The sequence below is a fragment of the Centroberyx affinis genome, unplaced genomic scaffold (genome assembly GCF_046629955.1).
Source record: "Centroberyx affinis isolate AG114_WGS23_722 - 3 ecotype Tasmania unplaced genomic scaffold, CSIRO-AGI_Caff_v1 ptg000566l_1, whole genome shotgun sequence".
NCBI classification, from domain to species: Eukaryota; Metazoa; Chordata; class Actinopteri; order Beryciformes; family Berycidae; genus Centroberyx; species Centroberyx affinis.
Window position 1 is genome coordinate 46,543 of NW_027279209.1, and position 26,042 is coordinate 72,584.

The 26,042-nt window shown below is 44.1% G+C and overlaps 1 protein-coding gene across 1 annotated transcript in view; it reads right to left on the reverse strand.

Annotated features, from left to right (window-relative positions):
* Positions 1-672: 672 nt before the first annotated feature.
* LOC139643164 (vesicle transport through interaction with t-SNAREs homolog 1A-like) overlaps positions 673-26,042 on the reverse strand; it is a 60,085-nt gene continuing 34,715 nt past the window's right edge. Inside the window, exon 4 of the mRNA XM_071518338.1 lies at positions 673-3,208. Within this exon, the coding sequence (XP_071374439.1) occupies positions 3,115-3,208 (94 nt within the window). The 3' untranslated portion in view covers positions 673-3,114. The remainder of the gene's footprint in view (positions 3,209-26,042) is intronic.

Here is a 26,042-nt window from a genome sequence, read left to right on the forward strand (position 1 = left end):
ACTTGTTTTAATGCCATTTCTTAATGAACATAATAGCTCAGCGCTAATAATGAAAAGAAAATAAAAACATCTAAAAACGCGGAGGGGCCCCCGAGTTGTCGCCGGCGCTCAATTATTTCCTTGTCAAGTGGGTCTGTTTTTAATGAGGCCCTGTGGGACTGACGTCTGTCAGTCAGCCCTGACTTTTTGACACCATTACAACTTCAAATAGAAGCCGCCGCCACGCTGCCTTCCACCGCTCACTCGCTAGCTACCGCTCCGCTCATCTGACAGGCTGGGAGAGGGAGGGGAGGGGAGGGGTGGGGGGGGACAGGGAGGAGGAGAAAAGGTGGCAAGAGAGGTAAAGGGAGGGGGGGGCGGGCAAGAGGGATGAGGTGGTGATGTGGGGGGGAGAGAGAGGAAGAGGAAGAGAGGAGAGCACACAGGCATGTAGGTAGGCTACACATGCAGACACACACACACACACATCAGCAGAGACACACCACCGCTGAGATAATATTCAGTGATGACACACACACACACACACACACACACACACACACACACACACACACACACACACACACACACACACACACACACACACACACACACACACACACACACACACACACACACACACACACACACACACACACACACACACACACACACACTGTGCAATCACTGAGGGTCATTATCACATGAGGTTCGTCAAACTGCCAGGGGTTTAACCCCTCCCAATCCTTCCTTCTTCACTTCCTTCCTTCCTTCTCCCTCCGTTCTTTCATTCTTCCTCGACTTAATGATAACTCTTGGTGGGTCGGCCCCACATGGGACGGTCAGAGGCGCACTATTTTGTTGGCCATTAATTTGAGGCTTTGAAGCAGACGGTGGCGCCGTGGCTGGTGAGGGGCTGTGAGATGGTAGTTGGTGGGAGAGGGGTGGGGGTGGGGGGGGAGAGGGGGTGGGTGAGGAGCCCCCCCCACTGCTGAGTCCCTGCACCTTCCAAAAATGAACCGTGGCCCTGAAACAGAATAGCAAATGTCCTCGTTGGGCACTGCCACACCGACCAGGGAGGCACAAGCATTGGCTCTGTGCGTCTGTGTGTGTGTGTGTGTGTGTGCGTGTGTGTGCAGCGCAAGGGTGACGGGGTGTGGGTCAAACGCTCCAATTTGTGTGTGTTTCCTATGACCAGGCACAGCTAAATGCAGGTGTGTAGGGCATTAGATATTTTCACAAATCCTGACTTACTGGAATTCTCCAAATATAAATCTTGAATTCAGATTTCAGATTGATTCAGATTCCCCCACCGCTCAAGAATGGCTTTCCTCTCAAAAACTTAAACAGCAGTAGACTCACATTTTCAAACACCTGCAAACACATCACATCATCAGTCAGCTTCCAGATAAAGACTCGACAGAAAACGTACTGCATTATGACTTTTAGAACTTGACAAGGAAAATACAGAACAAAAAAGTACAAGTTCTAAAACAGGTTAGCTCCATTTATATGAAAAGAAGAAGAAGAAAAAAAACCAACCCTTGAGTTCAGACGCCAAACTAGAAATTCACACTTTTTTCAGTTGGTCCTGGTGTGCAGTCTACATTTCAGTCTACTCACTGACAACCCAAAATCAAACAGACAAAACAAAACAAAAACCAAACAAACCACAAAAAAAAAAATGCGGTCTATGTTCATGTAGAATAGCTTCAACCTTCATAAAATATGCAACTCTAGCACAGAATCTTTAATCGAGAATTCATTTATGCATTTATAAATAAATAGTAACAGAATCACTGGTAATGAGAGCAAAAACACTATACATTATGAAGATTTGACTGTTAGTACATACAGTATGATGCCTACAATTATTCATTTTCTACAGTGACAGGTATGTTAAATAAAAAGTCCATCGGAATGGGAATTTGGGCAAAAACAGTGGAAATGTGTGTTGGGGAGGGGTAGGGGCATTGTACCAAATGTGGTTATTAAATCTATTTATAATGTCAGTAGAAAACATAGACTAACCGTTTTCATTGTAAAGTATGCAGTGGTGTGCTTGCAGTGTGTGTGTACATCTGTGTCTGTATTGTATTTATACACTGTATATGTGCCAAGGCTGGGGTCAATTCCCTTTCTATCAAACCAGCTGAGAAGGTGGATTTTTCTTGTTTCCAAAATCCAAAATATATCTTGAAAAGGTTCACGTATCGTGTCTTGAATGCAATTATTGAAAATAAGCACTTTGTTATTAACGAATGAAGAACGCTTTCACTTTAATTGATTGAAGTGAAGCTGAATTGACCTCAACCTTTTCTATCTGCGTCGTTTTGTTTGCGAGGCGGCGCTGCCCCTTCTATTTTGGGCTCTCCAAAGCTTTTTAAGGAATGAGTGTGTGAACAGCACGTCTTATCTGAAGGCACTGTCCTTTGTGCTGCATGGGGCTCTGTGGAGAACAGCTGAATCATACAGTAACAGAAGAGAGCTGATACATGCTACAGTACATGTCTCTGCTGTTGGTCTTAATACTTGCACATTGTGGCCCCGTCCCTCTATGTCTGTCACTCATGCACGCGAGCACATACATGCACACAACTCTCTCTCTCCCTCACACACACCTCAAATAAGACATGACTCCCTCCACCGTTTCTACATATTTGAATCAGCTTGGACTTCTAAAAAAAAAAAAACACCCAGGTGGGGACAGGATGGGCTGTTGCCATGCAAAACCACACTAAAGGACAACAACATGAATAATATCAACAATCATAAAAACACTCCCCTTATCCCTGGAAAGGAGGGAGAGATACAGGACCTGACAGGGAGAAGACGAAACCGAGAGGAGGAAAGGAAAGGAAGAAAGAAAGAGGGAGGGTGTGCAAAGTGGAAAAAGGTAGAGAGTGAAAGAGAGGGGGAACGGAAAGCAGGAAAGGAGAAAGAGATGGAAAAAAGCTCCCTGTCAGGTCTTGGAAACAGTGATTCATGGGGACCATTTGTCCTAATTACACCAGAACAACGCTTTTGTCGCTATTAATCACACGCACGTGTGTGTGTTTGTGTTTGTGTCAGGGGGGAACGTGCGTGTGTGTCGGAGTGTGTGTGTGTGTGTGTGTCAGAGTGTGCAGGGAGAGATCAGTGGCCTCGCAGATTGAAATAGATGGCCAGGATGATGGTGAGAAGGATGATGGCTCCGAGGATGAAGACGAGGATACGATTCTGGATGATCCTGTAGAGAGAGAGCGAGAGAGAGAGAGAGAGAGAAAGAGAGAAAGAGAGAGAGGTTAGGCAGGGTTCACAGTAGTCACGTTGTGTCTACAGAGAAATGTAAAACACACCCAAAACATTCATATGTTTATGTGCAAACTAAATGACCAGCCATCAACTGGGGGGGTTATCATGTTTAATAGCCACCATGAGGCCTGCATACATGGTATTTACTGGTATACAATCACTGGCATGGGAATCACATAGACACACACACACACACACACACACACACACACACACACACAGACAATATTTCCAAAACTACATATGCTCATGGCTCCTATCTAAAATGTCTCACAAATTGTCTCTGAGTGTGTGCACACAGTGATAGTGTGTACTCAGCCTCTTTAAAACTTTCATACAGACATGCGTACACATACAAACACACAAAAGAAAATGCAAAGACCCATATAAACAAGGCATGCACAATTGAACACACACACACACACACACACACACACACACACACACAAACAAAAACATGCACACACACACACACACACACACACACACAGCAGACAGACTCTAAAAAGTTTATTTGCACAATAAAGTGGAAAAAGTGGCTCAGTAGTTTCCTGGAGGTAATAAAATCACTGAATTACTGATGGAATTTGCCATAAAACGACTCACTCTTTTGCACATTTCAATTTTCCCACTGTGGCCTAAGTAAACTTGACAAGAGGGGGCTTTGAACCAAAAAAACACAAACCCGGGGAGGGAGGGAGGGAAGGAGGGAGAGAGGGCTTAGGAGAATGCTGGAGAACAGGAGGGAAAAGAGGGACAGGGAGTGTGCACGGATACTGGTGAGCTGGAGAGTGTTGTAGGTCATAGCGGCCGCATTGGGAGTGTGTGTGCAACGTCTGCACGCCTCAACGTGTATGTGTGTGTCCCCAAAATTCTCCAGAGTCTGTCTCCCCACACACACACACACACACACACACACACACACACACACACACACACACACACACACAATCCCCTAACCCTCCGTTGCTCCTGACAAATGACAGAATTATCACATTTGCTGACATGTGGAGGGGTGGAGGAGATGGCGAGGGAGGGGGGCAGTGTCCACTTCTCTAAGCAGGAGATGAATAGCCCATGCTGTGGCCATTTATCACTGGGGAGGGGGCTGGCTGGTTGCTCACTCACCCTGCTACCCTCCACAGCCCCAGCCCCAGCCCCCTAGACCAGTCAAACTATCAGCCTCCTCCAGTCCACCAGCTCCAACTCAGATCCCCAGCACCAACAACCAGCTACTTATTCTGCAGCCCACTTCTGTTGAGATGCCGAAAAATGTACGAACACACAGAATCAAACTTGAACTCATGTGTAGTGCTTTTGTGCTTACGTCGTAGTATTTGTATTTGCATGGTGGTATTTTATTCACAGAAAAAGTTCAGCCCGGAGTCTTTTGTTTACCTTGCACAACCGCTTTACACAAAGCACTCACCAGCCCGATACAAAACTAGAAATAACCACCTCGCGTTTGTATGCCTCCACCAATAAACTTTGTTTTATCATTGCAAGGACAGTCTTTATTTATTGAACATATATAATTTATGTGATTATTAGGTCAACTTAAAGGATTTTGGTGTCTGCAAAAGTAAGTGACAGCACTTCCACCATTTTGTAGAATGACCCAAGATCGTTTTTTCAGCTACAGTGGTAAGCAAAACATTATGATGTCACAGTGAAGTTGACCTTTGAACTTTTGGATTTAAAATGTCATCATTTTATCATATTAGACATTTGTGCGAAATTTTGTCATAATTAGCGTATGAATTCTTGAGTTATGGCCAAAAACGTCTATTGGGAGGTCACAGTGACCTTGACCTCTGACCACCAAATTCTAATCAGTTCATCCTTGAGTCCAAGTGGACGTTTGTGCCGGATGTAATTAAATTCCCTCCAGGCGTTCCTGAGATATCGCGTTCATGAGAACGGGATGGACGTGAGGTCACAGTGACCTTGACCTTGACCTTTGACCACCAAAATCGAATCAGTTCATCCTTGAGTCCAAGTGGACGTTTGTGCCAAATCTGAAGAAATTCCCTCAAGGCGTTCCTGAGATATCGTGTTCATGAGAATGGGACGTACGTATGTACGGACAACCCGAAAACATAATGCCTCCAGCCACGACTGTCGACGGCATGGAGGCATAATAAAAATGACACTTTAACCACTGCAGTACATCAAGGGGGCTACTGTTATAGGCTCCTAAAAACTGTAACCAATCACCTGTAACCCAGCCCGGCCTGCTTCCACTGGGAACAAGACTTTGCCTATTTTAACTGGTTCAAAAGTCTCATATGATATCTCCATTGCAAAGGATTTCCAAGCTTCTCACTAAAAATCTGACCCAAGTTCTGCTAAATGAAAGCAAACAGAGAGCTTATTAGGGCTAATGTTTGTAATGACAATAGTCATTCTTCATTGGTAAAATGATTTAGTAGCCAGTATATCCTGAATATATGCATGCAGTACTATGAAGGTGTATTGTACATTATATACTGTAAAATATAAGTAAAAGTTATGGTATAGTTATGATCTCTCCTATCTCTCTCCTATCCTGTTGCCACTAGTCCTGTTGTAGCCTCTGCCTCTCTCTCTCTCTCTCTCTCTCTCTCTCTCTCTCTCTAACACACACACACACACACACACACACACAAAACAGGGGTCCAAGAGCCTATCCTGTCCTGAGCCTATCCTGTCCTGAGCCTATCCTGTTGCCACTAGTCCTGTTGTAGCCTCTGCCTCTCTCTCTCTCTCTCTCTCTCTCTCTCTCTCTAACACACACACACACACACACACACACAAAACAGGGGTCCAAGAGCCTGTGTACACAGAGCAAAATACGATACAGGTTTTATTGTGTCAGTCACTATTTTACTGTTCAAACGGAAAAAACCCCCCAAAAAACAGAATACTATAAAACATTGTACAGTATACGTCATATGCCCACAACCCTGTGCTGTGATAAGAGTAGAGGCAGCAGTAGGGTTGTTATGATAGGACAGCCTTGTTTGCATAATGCTGAACCGATTGGCTGAAGCCAGTTGGGGAGGGGATCCTACAGAAACACTAATCAGAGTGTGCTTAGCAAGGCCACGTCTCCCCCTATTAATTGACATCCATTATTTAGACTCATTATTTATCCAAGCCCAATGCCCAGTGGAGATGCTAGTGCACCAAGATGTTTGTGTGTGTGTGTGTGTCTGTGTGTGTGTGTTGGGGGTTCCAGATTGCGTTGTGCTGATTGTTAATTTTACAGCTGGGAAAAGAGGGGAGGGCAAATGGAGGCCTTGGGGAGTTGGGTGGAAAAATATATACAGGAAGTTTGTTTTAGCCTTTATGGATGAGGAGTCAGGGTGCCAGGAGAAGGGGTTCAATTCTGTATAAATTGTATTCATTTAAGGACCGATTTGGTAGCAAATGATGTTGAATATCTTCAAACAATGTTCAAAGCAGTAAGGAATGACAGCGCTGCAATTTTAGAACTTTTTCTCTGGGGAAACATATTTAAAAATATTTCTTTTGACCTAAACCGACTCTCTGTATACACCAATCTAACAAAATATATCTTGAAGTTTAATATACAGTATCTTATCTAATTTGTGGCAACTTAACATAAACAGACACTTGATACAAATTTAGAACTGCCTAGTCAAAAACTGTCAAAGCACCCAATTTCTCCAGAATAAATTAAACCATTTTAATCTTGCCACAGTCCAAACTATGACTAAGCATATCAGTTTACCAACTCTGTATTTGAATCCAGTATGAGCAACAACATGTCAAGGCTAAACAACTAAACAAAACCTCAAACATCTCATTCTATTGTAATGCTCTTGCAAAACCCACACACACAAGAATTCATTTCAAACTACAAGATCTTGTGAGGTTTTAGGAGGGAGGGACACCTTTGACAAGAGGGCCCTAAGCTGCACACACACACACACACACACACACACACACACACACACACACACACACTCACACACACACTCACACACACTCACACATACATACATATGTAGGCAGCCAGCCAGACAGTCTGGGAGGAGGTAGTGGGTGAGGCAGGGGGGGTGTCCAGTTATAATTCACATGAGCCATGCTGAAATCCATTTAAGAAACTGTGTCTGTGACACTGTAAAGAGCCACAGTGCTGCCCTCTGACAGCCGAGCAGCGAGGATATTAAAGGCATCATACACCCACACCCACCACAGAGGGAAAGAGGGAAGGAGGGAAGGAGGGAAAGAGGGAAGGAGGGAAGGAGGGGGGTCCAGGGGTTATGTTCCATTATAGACTAGGTGGAAATTATTCTTTTTCCGTTCAAATCACAGGATAACGTTAACATCAAACAACACACAAAATAATACAAATCAATATTCTGTGTCTGATCTCACAAAAAATATTAATGATTGTTGTTGGTAAATAATAATAAATAAGGAAAACATCCTGTTCATCTTACATTAGAATAGATCCACTTTAAGCTTCTCCTCCTTTTAGTCATTCATAACAACTGGGGTCTAAAAACGAAACAAAACAAAAAACTAACATCCCAGAGGACAGATCATTTTCATAATACTCTGGACAACTCATTTGCAAATCAGTTTTTTTTTTATTCTGAGATCCTGTGACGCGTAGATGTAATCTGCAGATTGTATTATATGTCCAACAAAGCACTTCTTATCAGCCCGCGAGTCAAATGAGCTACTAAAAGTCATTTTTACTTTCCTTTTAAACTCCTCAGGCAACAGAAGCAGCTAAAATAAAACTTCCCCCGCAAATATAAAAAGCCCCCCTGTATTCCCCACCAAAAAAAATCCCAAAATTGGGAGTTAGGAGAGTGAAGAACATGGTTTTCTTCTGTCGTATGGTTGATCCCGTCCTGACACGTGGCCAGACAGAACAGAACTTATCAAACCGGATCCATCCTCTGGCTTTGACACTTGACATAGGGGGGGAAAGGAAAGGGAAGGAAAGGGGTGGTGGTGGTGGTGGTGTGGTGGGTGGGGAGTGTGAGTGTGTGTGTGTGAGTGAAGCACACTGTGCACGTACAAGTGTGCAGCAGACGTACATGCTGGCCCACATACACACTCCTACACACACACAGCTTAAGAAGGCTTACCTTTACCCCACTCCCTACTATGATCCCCACTCCAAGTACTTTCCCCCTCTCCAAAAAAAAAAAAACACTCTCACACATGTGTGTGCAGACAGACAGACCCACAGTAGCTGTAACTGAGACACCAGCCAATAAGAGCGACTAATACTGGCCGTTCTATTGGTTCCTGATATTCCTTCAAACCCAGGCAGCCAGTCAGCGAACACCTTACTAGACAGAAATACAGCACTGATGCTATGCACACTGTCAGAAAGAGAGAGAGAGAGAGAGAGAGAGAGAGAGAGAGAGAGAGAGAGAGAAAAAAAGAACGAATAGTCAAATGACGAGTGCAAAGGAGTGCAAAAAAATAAAGCAAGGCGGAAGGACAGAAATGGACAATAAAGCAGCAGTGAGAGAGAAAGAGAGTGTGAGTGGAGAGAGAGAAATAGAGAGATGGGGAGAAGAAACAGAGTGAGTGAGAGGGGGAGTGTGAGAAAGAGAGAGAGAGGGAGAGAGAGAGAGAGAGAGAGAGAGAGAGAGAGAGAGAGAGAGAGAGAGAGAGAGAGAGAGGAGTCCGTTTACCCGGGGAGGCAGAGCTGGAGGAGAGGCTCCTCGGAGACAGATGAAAATAATGAGGACTTTTCTGTCAGGAAAGATTTACAAAATCGTACCAGTGTTATTAAAATTTAAAATCTCCCGTTTTTTTTTCTTTTTTTCCCCTCCCTCCCTTCTCCCTCCCTCTCTCTCTCTTCCTTTCCCTGTTTTTTTTCCCTCCTTTTCCAGCAGCACAGCCTTATTACCAGCTCTAATGAGCACCGGGATACACCTCAGCTGCGTGTGTGTGTGTGTGTGTGTGTGTGTGTGTGTGTGAGGGGGGTGTAGGGGTCCAGATCCCCAGTGCCAGCTCCATCAGTGCCCCAGATTCCCCAGTCCCTTCAGTGACACACACATGTGTACACCCACACACAACACATGAGGGTGGGCACACACATGCGCGTGCACACACACAGACACACACACACCCTTTGATGGTTCTCAGAGGTGGCTGGACACACACACACACACACACACACAGTTCTCAGACAGGCAGATAACCCCCCCCCCCCCAACAAATACAGTCTCAGTCAGACAGACATAAGCAGATAGGCCCACCCCCCCAAACACACACACACACACACACACACACACACACAGCGTCTCCACTAAAAACAAACTTATCTCCAGAGTTGCATCTCTCAGGCCCTCCCCTAGCCCTCCTCTTTCCACTAGTAGACCAATAAAATAAAAATCAATGGCTGTCTGAGCCATTCTGGCTCTCCTCCCTCCAAACCCTGGGAATATGCGGCACGGGAGAGGAGGAAGCGAGGGAGGGAGGGAAGGATCAATGTGTTCACAAATGGTTTGAGTGATGGACATGGAGGTGGAACGCTGGCGGGGGTAGATCCTGACTAACGCACTGACTTGTTATCACAAACTAATACAAATAAATGTTTCATTGCCGAAGCACGCACACACGCATGCACACACATACTGCTTTCGGTCTTGGCTCTGCAACACACACACACGAATACACACGCGTCAAATCAGAATGTGTAAATGGGCTTCCGATCAATTCAATTTGTGTAAAGTAACCTGACAAACTAGCGACGTTTCAATCATGTGAATGAAACAGGGCAGAATGAGACAAACTCCTGGTGGTTTTATCAAAACAATCCAAAACAAGCAGATCAGGTTTGTGTTGCACTAAAGAGATAATGACTTGACCTGTTTGCTAGAGATTTGATCCCACTATGTATGTTCCGCCTATTGCCCCCAAGGGGGTGTTCAAGTAAATGATGATTTTTGACACATACAAACACACATAGTCCAGAAGTTCTCTCTCTCACCCACACACACACACACACACACACACTGCTGGAACAGCTCATTAAATGCACGTTGTTCACATTATTACTTATTACTTATTATTACTTTATTTAAAAAGCCACCATCATGTAATTCACAAAAGAAAAACAATACTTTAGGCGCACACACACACACACACACACACACACACACACACACACACACACACACCGACGCTCACACTCAAGACACCACTGTGTACTGTACTGAGAACTAGCCTAAATACTACAGTGCCCCAGTTTCACAAGGGTTTATTAGCAAAATTGGTGTGTAACTACTCAATGGCATGTTGTTAGCAACCATGTAAAATGACACAAGTAATACTGTATAGATGAATGTACTATTACAAAATACTGTACTAACTATTCATGTTTTCTATCCAATTATATATATTATAATTATACATATTATATATTTTACTTACATCTATTTTTATTTTACTATGAGGCTATTGAAATGTCTACATTTATTCTGGCATGTACAATACCTTAAACAAATTATATTGTTTTGAAAATAATTTTGCACTAAGAAAATAAAAAAAGATATATATTTAATTTCCAAATTTAAAAATGTATTCTAAAATTTGCCATCACTTCTGAAGATCAATGCTACCATTTAAAGGCACATGTGTAAGGGAAGATAAAGGGAATGTAAAGATAAAGGAATTGTGTCCAAAAAGAAGTCGCAGACCTTTTTTTGACCTGTATTGACAAACAAAGTCTGTTTACGCAACTGAGAAGACTGAGATAAAAAATGAACGGGTTTTCATTTGGAGGACGTGGCCTGAGCAAGGTATTTCATGTCAGCCTGTTTCTCTCTCTCCCTCTCTCTCTCCCACTTTACTCTCTCTCTTTATACCGGCTTCGCACAGATGCAGGAGAGCAGCACCAGGGCTCTACAAGTTCATCCATTTTTTATTTGGCGGCTAACAACCCTGGCCAGCAGCAGCCTAGACTGGGACCTAGATCTCTCCTGAAAAGTGTTGCAGGGAGGGAGGGAAGGAGGGAGCGAGGGAGGGAGGCAGAAGACGAGTGAAAGGAGGGGAGAGGAGGGATGGAGAGAGAGAGAGAGAGACAGAAGGAAGGAGGAAATACAGCGTGGGAGGAGTGTGTGTATATGAAAGGGATTGTGTGTATGAGAAAGGGAGAGATGGAGAGAAAGGAAGAGGAATAGAGAGAAAAAGAGAGAGAGAGAGAGGGAAATGGAAAAAGAGAGACAGAGAGAGAGAGAGGGAGAGAGAGAGCATACATTGTTTGCAACTCTTTCTGGAATTTTTAAGAACTTTTTTGCCGGCAGCGATTTCAGGCAGCTGCGGCAGCTTCTCCCCATCCCGGTGTGATGTACAGGTGGCTTTTTGAGCTCCATACATACACAGATCATTCCCCTGCCTGGCTACCTGCCAGCGCCTCCCTCCTCTCCCTCCTCTCTCTTCCTTCTCTTCCTCCATCCTCTTCATCCTTCTCCCTCGACCATCTTGTCTTCCATTTATCGCCTCACTTATACCTTCAGTGCCTTTATTCAAATCTTCCATTGCATTCCTTTTCACGCACTCTTTCCCTTTCTTTCTCCAATCATGTTCCCCCATCTCTCACTCTTGCTGAAGGGGGGAGGTGATGTGAGAAGTGTTTTTTTTGTTGTTTTTTTTGTTTTTTGTTAGTTTGTTTTCCCGGGTTTTCCCTGTGTTCTTGTTATGTTAATGTTGTATAGTCACACCAACAGGAGCATGCCAACAGCCGATATTCACACTAAGGTCAATGTAGGCTGACTAACACAGCCTTGTTCAAGGCTGCTGTAAAAATACAAGGTACTGTATAGGGGTGTGTGAAGCATTATGCGCCCCGGTATTCTTGCTTTTCTGGGTTACAAGGCTCAGGGGCGTCACAACAAATAAAAGCCAGGAGAGGCAGTTAGATCATTTGAATATTCAAATAATTTAGAATAAGGACCTTTACAGTCAGCTGGATTTCACTGCAATATGGTGGCAAATTTGGTCATGTGATTGTGAAAGGTTAAAAGAGAATCAGAATGTGTTCAAATATGGACATTGGAAGGCCTTGACCCAGAAGGCATCGTTGGAACATGGAGCAAAAAGTCACCAATATTACTGGCATGCTGCAGGTGTTCTGCACTGAAAAATATGGTAGTTTTGTATTATAGTGGTATATGAATGAAAACCTGACTTGTCAGATAGAAACTTATGCACAAACAGGGTGGGGATTTGTTGTGGAAGACAAACTGAGCTGGATTGAAGTTCTCTCTTTCTGGCTCTCAGCTGTTATGGTCGTCACCAAGATTGCCTGGGATAGAAAGGAAAGCCAGACTCATCACTCGTGTGAATTAGACGGCAGCACTGTAAGTGAGCAGACCAAAAGGATGCTGATCAATTAATGATGTGCTCAGTGTTGCTTGGCTTGCCGACAGCTCACTTACATATGTCTGGATCCATATCATGAATAAGTGAACATATAACTCATGCATGTGCTTTTAAACTACAACTTGACTTGGGGGTTATAGTGTAAATAGATGCAATTTCCTTACACCCTGATAGCTGACAATTCTCCCCATTTCTCCTTTCTGGCTAAGATTTCCCAAAACACAAAATCCCCTTTGCATACACTCTGCAAGGGCCTGGGGCCAGCTGTGGATCTGATTACTGGCCCTGGTGAAAAAAGGGCGTAACACTAGCCATAGAGCTGTAGGCCTCCGAAACTATGATGTCCATAAATTTTTATTGTTTGTTCAGTATTGAAATCTCATTAAAGTACATAAATCATTTGTGCGCACTACTGCTCACTTGCACCAAACTAGAGAGAGAGAGAATGAGAAGGAAGAAAAGAGAGAGAAGGAATCAGAAAGAGAAGTGGAGCCGGGATGCTCTGGGAGCTGTAGGACAGACCTGGGGCAATAGTTTATGACGTCTGCGTGCTGCATTACTGGTTCACAATACAGGAGAGAGACTGGTTAGACTCTGCACGCTGATTCCTGATTCTTTCACAGTTTTGCCTCTACCTAACTTTTTTAAGTATGTTTTTATTTCTTGCTACTTTAATAGAGAGATACCGAGACGATCCTCTGTTTGACTTAGTGGCAGGCAGCAGGGAGGAATACAACCAGGGGTTGACACTTGATACCTACTCTATTGTTGTGAAATTCGATCTGGCTATTTCAAGCTTTTGGATCAGGATTGTGTACTTCTGCAGAAATGCTAGGGCTCACGTTGCAAAACATAGAAAAAAATGTGAAAAAGAAGTTCAATTACAACACAACAGAACTGACTTTTCCATAAGGTTTGTTTTAGAGTTTAATAATAATCTAAAGATGTAATAATTGGGCACTAACGTCTATTTCCAATGGATTCCTTTTCATGTCTCATCCTCCATAGAGTTTTTAGTTTTAATTGTGTCGTACAAATTGGAATCAAAGCATCTTCACAATAACTTCTCTTGACCAAACGACACAGTTTGATACAGTGAGGCGCCAGAAAGTGGTTTTCCACCCAAAAACATGAACTCTCCATCAGATAAATGCTTTAAACTCTTCAGGCTTGAAGAGATGACTGTTTAGGATTCCACGACAAAGAAGTGATGAGGATATTAATGTTTATGTCTGAGTCTTTTTATTAACTGGTATGGAAGCTCTGCGTGGCGTTTGTTTACCATTTCAAATCAAGTCTCCAAATATTTGCTTTAAGTCCCGTGTGGTTTCGCTTTGCATCCTGTGTATCTCCAGATATGGACGATGTTGCGATATTGCCCACCAGCATGCACACAAACACATCCGAGCACAAGAACATACAAGTACTACACACACACCCACACATACTGACCCTCCCCTTATACAAATGTACACAGAGATTGCATTGGCCAAGTCACAACCATTCTTTTGCCTGCAAACATTCCAATATACATGGCTTGCAAAATGAAACCTTTTCATACATACTACTGTAACATCCTACTCCAAAGTTTTTATCATCAGAACAGTTACATGATTATAAACAATAATCTACGATAATGTTTGCTAAGATATGACCATGTAAAAATTCAAGTATGGCTTAAGCAGTCCAATCAATTGAGGAGATTCTTTTTGTATGGAAATTGAATCAACGCAAGTTTTCATACAGTGAACATGATAACATGATGAAACATCAGGTTTTTCAGAGTTCTTTTCTCACTAATTTTAAGCACATCAACATGACGCCTCTGCCTTCGTTTATTCCAGGCTGATTGTAAGAACCCACACTTGAATAATGTTGACACATTTGACAAAATTTTGACAAGAGTAATAAATGAAGAATAATATGTGTAATGCAATCTAACAATTGTCTGGAGCACTGAATAGCTAAGGAATGAATGCTCAGTGGTGTCAAATTAAGGCCACTTCAGCTACTGCTGAAAAGAGAAAAGGAAACCAGTTCATATTGTATGGGGCCTTGGCTGTCTTTGCCATGGCTAGACTCTGAGTCAGTGTGTATGGTGACGGAAGTAAAGCACTTTAACAGCAAGGTAAGAGTACAATAGAGCGGCAATCAACTGACTTTCAAAACTAGCAAATTGAGGAAGAGAAAGAACGGCTGGCCTCTGTTGAGCTGAGGCTGTTTGGTTATAATCTGCCACACAGCAATGATTCAGGCATAGTTATGTGAATATGCCTGTTAAAGTGATGTTCTGGTGCTCCGGTAGAGACGATTGGAGAATTGTGGGGTTTTTTTCTGCCACTGCCACACAATGGCAGTGAATGGAGAGGTCTCAAAATCACACTTTTAGGACATAAACAAACAGTTTTGTTGGTTGCTGTTCAGAGGTTAAAGCTCAAGTTTGTGGTGTTAGTGTGGACAGAATGCCGACTGAGCAAGCTGGGATTTGATATCAGGGACACAGGTCTTGAACTTGACCTCTTGACCCTCAGGCCACTCTTTCCCTGTGCAGGCGCGGAAGGAAAAAGCCAGCCAAGGTTCACAGTGTGTGACCATATGTATGTGTAAGACACTGTGAGAGAGTGATTTAGTGTACGTGCATGTCCGCTTCAAGGGGGCGTTGTGTAAAATGTGTGCAAACTGAAGGACAGCGTCTGGCGGAATGGTGTGAAATAACAAGTGCATTACCACCAGTTCCCCAAAACAATTTAGGACCACGTGAATCATCAGGTGAGAACCACCTTGTTTGGACACGCAGGTACCAACCGCTTTCTCCAGCAGAGCAGAGGGTTTAAAGGGAGAGAGAGTGAGAGAGAGAGAGAGAGAGGGAGGGAGGGAGGGAGAGAAGGAGAGAGCCAGAGAGAGAGAGAGAGAGAGAGAGAGAGACAGAGAGAGAGAGAATGTAGGGGTATAATGTCATCCCACAACCCACCATTTGACACTACAAGGGAGGTTTTAGTCAGTCTAAATAATCCATGCTGTTCCATTAAATTTGCAGACCGGCTTGCCTAGTACCTCTGTCTAAGCTGAGAGAGCCTGAGCGAGAGAGGGGAGGGGTGGAGCAAGGAGAGCTGAGAGCTGAGAGAGGGATACAGGGAGAAGTTAGACAATGGTTGAGAATAAACTCAAGCAACAGTCTTGTTAAGGGGAGAAACGACCAGTTACAACCAAGTTGGGAACAGAATGAGAGGCCCAAAATGGAGAAAAAGACACAGTGTATGAAGAGAGACAGAGAGGGAAAGAGCGAAAAGAGAGAGAGAGAGAGAGAGAGAGAGAGAGAGAGAGAGAGAGAGAGAGAGAGAGAGAGAGAGAGAGAGAGAGAGAGAGAGAGAGAGAGAGAGAGAGAGAGAGAGAGAGTGTGTACACCCAGCCCTTGAGTGACACTGATTTGCTCATGATTGCCTACCTCACCCCCAAACCTCTCCCCCTTCTCTAACCCATGAAAAATAACCACTTGGAGTGTGCGGGGGAAGCCACCAGTGTGACGGGGATTGTTGCAATAACGGCATTATTGACTTGTTGCTCCGGCTACATTTGCTTAGTGCCCTGGAGGCCCGATCAATAGACTCTGGGCTCTGAAGCCCTGCTAATCAGGGCCTACAGCCATGCAGGGTCAGTCTTCTGCAGAAAACTCCAGAAAAAAAGAAAAAGACACATACAAAAAAACTATGGAAGGCTGAGTGCAGGAATGACAGAAGGAGAATGTATAGGGGGCAATGGAAAGACAAACCCTTTAGGAGCTAACTTTGAACGCTTGAGTTAATTGACTGAGAATTCTTTTAATCTTTTCTCTCCCTCCCTCACTCCAGAGGTAAACTCATGTGGCATTCTCTCTCTCTTTTTCACTATTTGAGTAGGCGTGAGGCACCATGAGAGATGGAGATTGGTGGTTCACCTCTGCATCCCTGTGAACCAGGGTTCAAAGGTCAAGGGGCATGTGGGCTGCTTAGGGACTCTTGGAAATGGAAGAGCCAATCCATATTTGCAGAATCCAGCTGCGAGGTCTCGAGAGGATCCATAATGCTTGACTTGGATATACAAAAAGAGTTAATCTGAAACATTGTAAGGTGATTATTCGGAAGGGGATCGATTAAAGAAAGCGCTATCTTAAACATCCCTGCATAATGATGTAATAATAATAATAATAACAATGATGATAATATGCTTAATGTTGTGTACATATCAAAGGCCAACAAACCCCCTATACTGCACATTGCAGAACTCAGAAACACACAAACCCATCTGGATACAAATGTCCATAGTTTTCTGTTTCTGGTCAAGCCTGTCCATTTGGTCACAGTAGTCTTGACACTGAACCTGTGCTGGGCATCAAGTCCCTCTCTCAGATAGTATCCATCTGAAACCATATGTCCTGCATATCACAAGTCCACTATGGAACGCTATGGGAAATTCATGGGGGAACTGCCCATCAATTATTAATGATCAAGTCGAAGTGGGTTTTTCTCACTGTTTTTTCTCCCCTGGCATCTATGGCCACTGCTGCTCCAAGAGTCTCCCCACAAAGAAAAAAAAACAAAGAGAAAAGAAGGAGAGGATAGACAGAGGGAAAAGGGCAAAGAAGGGTAAGGAAAGGCTAGAAGGGTGTATGGGAGTTTCTTTTGAGGGGCCAAAGCCTGGTTAGCTTCAACGGAAGCAGGGTCTTAATACAGAGGTCCCCATGGTGCAAACACAAAACTTGTACATGGTTTGTGCCCATGTTTCTCCTCTTTCTCAACACTTCTTTCTATTGCATTGCAGTCAGTTGTCGAAGGGGGATTCTCATGGCCAGTAACACTGAAGTAAAGGCAAGGTGGTTTTCGCTGACGTTGGGCTTTTCTATCACCTTCTTCCAGTCCTTTCTCACCAATTTGAGACAAACCAAGGGCCAGAATTAGTTACAGGAGTGACCAATATTATAACTTTTTGTAACTGATTGCAAAACATATCGGCTAAATTCTCATGCAAATTAATGACTTCAGGAGAAGAGAATGAACAAAAGTTTTCTTTGGGAATGAAAAAGCCTTTGTTTATACAAATGATGCACTGTGGTGAGAGGGTCTATTTTAGAGGATGCAAATCAGATAGGAGCCTAGACGACAAGAAAAAATAGAAACCGCACACGGCCTAACGCAAACAATCATACTTGCATGCAAATATGCACAAAAAAAAAACCAAACACAATATGAGGGAAATATTGAAACTACTTCAATCATCAATGGGGCCCTGTTCTGTCTTTGAAACAGCCCCCCTCCCTCCCCGAAATACCAACACCCACCATCGCAGCTGAAGTGGAAGTGCAGGGTCAGCAGCGTTCCCTCTGGCCTTGCTGACCAATAGATATTCTAATAATCACCTTCTTTCTGTACTGTCAGGCCTGCAACCAATGGATCCCCCGTCCTGCCTTCGCCCTCTGTCTCCACCTATACTGGGGGCTTTACAGAGCGGCGGTGCTTCGATACATTAAAACTGCTGCCCCATGATCAAACGAGCAAATACCTCCCGGGTCAGCAAAGGGCTACCCCATGTCAGTTAACAATGCAGCATTTAAACATCAGTCGTATGCAAAGCGGCTGGTACACAGGGGAGGAGATGGGCGGCAGGAGAAAGCAGAGAAGCAAGGCCTGGACTGGAGAGATAATGAGCGCAGGAGCCCGCAGGAGAACAGCAGCAGCTATTTAACACTACTGTGTCAGCTCCAACACAGCCTTATGATGAAAATATAAGATGTGAGGCTACGTCAACACCATAACAACGATGACTTAATGTTTGAGCACATATTTATCTTGGCCAAAATGCAGAATCAATACTCATATATTATGAGTGCCAGTTACACCCCAAATCTTCCATTAGCTGTGTAACGCAAATGACTTGTTGTGAAATGAGTTGTAGTATCTGCCAATTCTGACAGAAATACTTTGGAAATGACTCCATTAATGATGAGTTAGCACATACTGTTACCACATAATTAAATACAGCCATGCCACCTTCGTCACAGAAAATGGGACAAATCTTCTTTAAGCAGCCTCTATTAGACAATTATATCAGGCAGGGGAATATAACTGACACAGATTACTGTCAATTTCAGCGACTGATTATTTTACATACTCAGGGCATGTCCTTGCCAGCACTGGATGTCTACACAAAGCCCAGAGGATGCAGGCCCACACACAGAATATACAAGCATAGGTCAGATTTACCCTTGATTTCTATGCACATGCTCAGATCCATATTTGCTGTCATGCAGCCAATGTATTCCAAATGAGAGTTAAAGGTCCACAGAGTCACTTATTTACTTACTTCCCTGAAAAACACCAAATTACTGAAAATGCACACTCCTCGTCCTTTGACAAACAGGAAGATGCATCTTTTTTATCATGAGGAAGCCTTTTATAATGAAGCTAAGGGGTTAGGAGGTGGAGAAGAGTTTTTTTTTTTGCTTCTCCCTCTCTCTACTGCTTGGTTAACCGACTGACCTGCTGTCAAAGGAGCCTTTGTGAGTGCGCTTTGGCGGTAGGCCAATCAGATCCTCTGGCTTGTCTGTCTCCGGGAGGAAAATGGCGCCCCTGGTATGCCATCAGTGGCAGAAATGTGCAGACAGCCTGACTGCTGAGGCAGGCTTGGCTTGCTGTGGGCCTTCCGAAACTATGCCGGAGGAATTACCTGTTTGGCCCGCGGCCAAAGTGACTCGTTCTACAAGGGCCAGTGGTTATTTATCTATTTATTCACTTACGCCTCATACACATTGGCAGTTTGAAAACCATTTCAACTCCTTAAAACCCACTTCCACAGGTTTTCACAACATTTTACTTTCAACCACCCAGGAAAATTGCTTGAAAATCTATTCTAGGGTTTTGATTGTGCAAGGAACAATTATATGACACAAGAGTTGATACGCTCAGGCAAGCCACCATGAAAACAGTTACTGAATAATCATAGTGGGTTTGCCTTACTTCTACAACTAAAATCACTTCCCTTTGAACATTTTTTAACTCCCTTTTAAGATTTATATTTACTTGATCCACTCCCAGATTCATCTTTCAATGCCTGCCTCATTGTGCTGCTATGATTGTGTTGTAAATTGTAACACTGTGAATGGCACTGTGAAATGATAATCTGCAGATGTACATTCTATGCTTTTTTCACCTTCAGAATGACTTAATTAACTGTTAAGTTCTGAAAAGCACTAAATAATTGTTTCTGAATCAATACTCTCAACTTACTAGTATGCATATAGGTCTGGTCATGTTGATTCACTATTGCCATGCTATGATACAGTAGTCGTGAATATAGTGAAACTAGCCACAATGTATCACCTTATGTTGAGTATAGATGTTATGTTCACATGTTACATGTCAAGGGTATGTTTGTGGGTGAGACTGCGGGAACAGGGACCCGAGTGCACATGCAGATCAAACGCTGAAACGAACACACAGATACTACAACAAGAATACACGTTCTGACAAAGCCCTGGTTTACACTAAACAGAGATCATAACTTGCTCACTGTACAATCCCTGTTCATTTCCACTATGTAAAATCTGACAGAGACAAATAAAACTGCTCAACAAAGTGCCACTTGTGACACCCCATCCGAGAAAGCAAGTGTTTAGGCTCCTGCTTCAGAAACAAACTTCTGACAGCAGGAAATGATGAAACGGAGCAGAGCCAAAATAATTCCTGCACTCCCAAGAACCTGCTAAACCTGCTGCAGCCTGGAGCATGCTCCCTCTCCCTCCCCCAGAGACAGACACACAGAGAGAGACACAGAGAGAGAGAGAGAGAGAGAGAGAGAGAGAGAGAGAGAGAGAGAGAGAGAGAGAGAGAGATGGCAAAAGGCCACAGAGACAAGAGGAAAGATGGTAGAAAAAGGTTGGGAGGCGATGTTGGGGTGCTAGAATATTCTCAGATTTAAGGTGTCAATCTACACTGAGTAAACACCAGGCCCTCCTATCGTTTACCTGCTATTGTAAGTGTAGCGCCAGCAGGACAGAAAGTGTGCACAGTCCTTCTCTCTTCTCTCACACACACACACGCACACACACACAAACGTAAACGTGTACGTACATTCACACATAAACACATGCGCATGAGCACTGTGACATACTGTACAAACACATTTCAAATGACAAGCTCAGCAGATCATAAACATACGCAGGTTTAGACCCAAACAGAAACACCATTCTTGGTAGTGTGTGTGTCTGTCTGTGTGCTCGTGGGGTGGGGTGAGGTGGGGTGGGGTGGGGAGTCGAGACTTGTTCATTTCACACTGCGGGGTGAGCCAGGGAGCAGTAACAGAATCCAGCCATAAAACATGGAGGGAGTGCAGAGGGGGGGAGGGCGACTATGGGCCATGGTATAGTATGTGTCCAACTGCCTCTCCTCTCTGACTCCCTCCCTCCTTGCCTTTCTCACAGTTATCAATTATCATAACCCCTGTCTCTCCAGGCGCGCCTGACACACAAGCCCTCTTTGAATGGCAGCTCTCACCTTGGCCGGTCTCTTTTTGACATAAACAAACCAGGTGGAAATGCGGTTTGATTAAGAAAAGGCTGAAATATCAAATGCTCTTTGTAGTTGCAATTAATCCCTTGTGTCCCAGTGAGTGGTTATTGTGTCCCAGAGTTTTTTTCATAGGAAAATTCCTTTGGCTTTTGTAACATAAAGTGGACTTTTTGGATTTCTAAAAAATAGTGTCACCAGTCCAATTTCTTGGCCTTGGTCAGCTGGTCAATAACCACTTGATAGCACAGTGTCAGACCAAACACTGCAACAAAAACTTAAAATGCTCACATGTGCTGGAAAAACGACTTGTTGGTATAAACCTGGCAGCATAGATCTCTTTTAATATTTCTCCTTCAAAAGCCGGGGCCTTTTTGAATTTAACCCTTTCAGCTTAGCAGCATTATCAAAGTCTCGGCTTCTCAGGAGGGGGTCCACACCTCAAACAGCACCACTGTCGACAGAAATAACCCTTATCCCCATCTTCCCCTTCATTTGGGTTAAGTGCCTCAGCTCAAGCAACCCACGCAAGGAGAGACGGTTTGACGGAGGGAAAAGGAGGGAGAGCGAGAGAAAGAGAGAGAGAGAGAGAGAGAGAGAGAGCACGTGGGAGTGAGGGAGTGAGTAGAGCGAGAGAGGAGGAATCTGACATGAGAGTGAGGAAAAAAGTTTTTAATAGTTGGACTAACCTGTTCTATCAGTGGTAGTAAATCCAAATTAGCTGGGAGGTTTCATAAAATGCCTAGATAAATTAGGGGAGACTTTTGCATTGGCACACTGTTTTTCAGGAGAAAATGGGGTCACTGCATAGATCCAGAGGGCATTCGTTTGTCAAGAGTTCCAAGGAATGACTGTGCCATTCTGAATCTGAAGCGGATTTCGCGGGTTATTCTATTCTCGTCCCCAGGCCACAGTGGTGTGTAAAATGAGAGGGAATGCTATGTTTTGGGAAATCTAATTTGAGGCCCGTGTTTGTTTTCCTGGCCTTATTTTGCAACAGGGAGGCCGGCTCCCAAGCAGCACAACTCTCTCTTTTCCTCTGGTTTCACAACAAGAATGTCCGACACCGACGTCCAACAAAAACCCTTCTGCTCTATTGAGCCGAGGACATTAAGCCGACATGCGACTCTTTTGCTTTTCTCCTCACTGGTCTGTCTCAGTTTCACCACAGAATTAGGCAAACAATTAATTGCGAGGTTATCCACCGTGTCACAGGAACATATGCACATGTACATACATATAGATGTATTCAAAAAACACAAATATTAGCAGCCATCTTTTGGTGGCTAATTGCGGCTTGCTCCCCGTGGGAGGAGAGAGGGGTCCTCGGTCGATAATTAATCCTCGTTTGGAAAAGTAAATGACATTCATTAGCAGGGAATCGAGCCAAGTGCCATTATTTACATGGCAATAATCTGGAGCGTGCTGGTGGCGCTCTTTTAATGTTACGGAAATAACTCTGGGACGGGGGACGAGTACAGTTGCTTTCTTCCCTTTTTTCCGTGTCTTCGCACCCAGGAACAATTAGGCCCAGGCGAACAGATGGGGACGCCTCTGAGTGAGAAAGCTCCTCTGAGCGACTCTTCATCTCTTTCTTATCTCACTCCCTCATACACATGCACACAGGCAAGTACACACGCACACACACGCACACACAGACACACACAGGAATAAAGAAAAATACGCAAATGTGAGCATGCATGCACACATACACACACACAGAAATATACATGCACACACTTTACAGTCTATGGCACACACACACACACATTCAGGATTCAGGCACAGTCAGGAACACAAGAGAGCATACTGAACAAACTTGTAACATTAACTGTCTAAAGACAAGCCTCTTTACAAGAAGCAAAACTTGAACTTTGAAAATGTGGACACCTTGAAAACACCAAACTGAGATGGTAAAAACACAAAAGCTGGCCTTATTGCAAACATTCACAAAGAAAAGGACAAGAGCTTTCGATATTGATGAAAAGCAAGGTACTACATGGCAAATGCTGGCTCTTTTCTGCCCAGATCTGTCTTATATTTTTCTTGCAGCATGTTTATTATTTATGACTGTTGTGTACGTTTTGTACTCATAACTGAGAAAACTTCATGTTCTTTGGCTACTAGGTTTAGACAGTGCATGCTTTGTACACATTTACCGACCACAACACAATAGATAATGGATGTGTTAACATTGCTGAAGCTGGCGTAATGATCAAAATGTTATATAATAGGTCGTTTGTTGCTCAACCCTGGGCTTTTTCACAATGGTGCTAGCCTCTGGAACATGTACTGTTAGGGATGTACACAAAACTGGAAGCAATGAATGCAAAGACAAAGCTGGCCTATAGTCCATATTTAGCACAAAACTTTCAACAATTGTACACACCACCGTCCAGTCTTCAAAATGAGGAACGGAAATGACGAGAGAGGGTGCAAAGAGGATTTTTTTTATTTAAAGTGGACCTAAGCTATTTTAAGGTGTGTGCTATATACAACCAAATATAATGTAAAGGAAACGTAAAGCACTGAGATTTTCATATGCCTGTATGAAACACTGCCCCAGCCCCTCACTCCATCTCTTGTCACTATCACCATGCCTGCTGACCTGGATCCTGGAGGGTTTCTCACTTTGTCCAATATCAGGCAGCAGGTCACAGCCATGAAAACTGACACGCCTGCCATTGTCCTACCTGTTACCTGTCTTTGTTCCACTAAGTACAATGATTAAGGTATCAATCCTTGGGGAACCAGGTGACAAAAACAGAGGAGACAGAAGTGAGCAAACACATCACACCCTCACGGTTTCAGCATGCCCTTAGCCTCCATGGATATAGGGGATAGTCCTCAGCCCCCCTGGTGACGCTGCTAGACAGGGAGAGTCCCGTCAGAGATTGGGTAACGGCGTCTTGGACTGGCTGACACCAACGAAGCAACGCTGAGCCCCGTAGGGCCTTCTCCTCCATCATATTCTGTTTCGTCTCCCAAACAATGGAGCCTGACAAAAAGACAAACTCTAAATATCACTTCATCCCTCCTTCTCACCGCTGAATCTCAATCCATCCCCACACACCCTAGATTCATGGACACAACTGAACCCGGTGAAGTCACAAGTTATATAAAAACACCTAAATAAGGGCAGTGGGCTTGTTTGTTTTTGGAACTTTTTTGCTCTTTCAGTAACTACTGACCGAATGGATGCACAACGGTGTCTGTTCTGTAAAAGTTATGCTTGTCTCCTATTTGTGTCCAAAGCTTAGAAGAAAGTCCACTTGCCCTCCTTCCTCCCTCGACTCTGACCAGATGCCAGGCTGTTATTTCGTCTATAGGGGAGAATGGGGCCTAAAATGACCTTTCCCGAGCCGAAGGGAAACTTCCCCGAGAAATCCGATAAAATCCAGGGAGCAGGCCTCGCTCATTTGTTCGTCCGGCTCGCCGCACTTCCGCGACCTCTTTTCCTTCAGCCACCCCCCACCAACCCCCAATCGATCTGCTTATCTCCCGAGATCAAAGGCTCACGCCGCCGTTGTACATTTAGCCTTGGCTGGGTCCTCCCACATCATGTCTAAATATTAATGATAATAAAGTCTCACACCCATCCCTGTGTCAGGCAATTACAGCCAACATCGATCCCCGGCTCTCTGCTCCAATTAGAACTCACCGCTCGTAATGCGTCCCGGCACATCAAAGGGAAACAGCCATTGATCCACTCCTGGATCTTAACGTTTACCGTTAGGAGAGGGGGGTGGGGGATGCGGTGGGGCGGTGGGGAGAAGCAATATTCTGACTAGAGAAGGAGGGAGGGAGAAAAAAAAATCATTTTATCCAGCTGGTCAGGTAGAGGAAGTGCTGAAACTCAGAGGGGGAGGCGCGGCAGAGGGGGCTCAATAATAATGGATACTCTGACAGTTTAAAGGGCATCTGTCATCCGGAACCCTGGAAACACTCCTGGATGAGGAGAGTATCAGCCAACACAGTAGTTACACTAAACACTGAAATCTGTTCTATTTCAAAACACTAGACTGCACGTGGAACAAAGGCAATTTAAATAAATGTATGTTATCAATTCAAATGATTGTAGAGCTTAGATGTTGTGTGAGCCCGTCATAACTGCAGAAGCCAGACCCCTACGCAGAGAGATGGGTTCATGTAAGTTGAGCAAAGGGATGTGACAATTCATCCTTCATTATTAACAATCAACTGATTCTCACTGCCTGCCTTTCAGCATTAGGCCTGATCTAAATATCCATGGCTGAACTACAACCAAACTTAGGAAACAGGGAGGGGAAAAATTCTGAGAATTTGTGACCACAGCTAATATGGTACAAGTCTCAGTGGGAGGCAAGAATAGGCTTCAATGAGGAGGAACATGAGCTTACATGTCACCTCCCACATCTACTATGTCTTAGGGCCAACTATCATTCGGCTTTGACAGCTGACCTTTCTGACAAGTTTGAGGATATGGAAATATTGTGCAACAACTTACAGCACACACCACAATACACAACTCTGCAGGGAAAACGCATTGAACAACAGAGACAAAAACAACAACGGGTAAAATCTGACCCACGGAGTCAATAGACAGCAACACGTCACCATTAACCAGGGACATTCCTTGCACAAATGAAGCTAAACAATCCCACCGCTGACACCATTATCTGACAGGGCTTGTTGTTAAGGTCTTTCTCTGCTGGACTGATAGCTCTGATAGTCCTAGCCTAGGGCACGACCTCACAGCCGCCTTTGTGACAGAGCTGGAGGAAGGCTTGTCCACCGCCCTAGGCTACAATGGCACTCTTCATGGCACCATAATACACTGAAACACTGTGCAACTGGAATGCAACCCAATGGGTTTTATTCCTACAA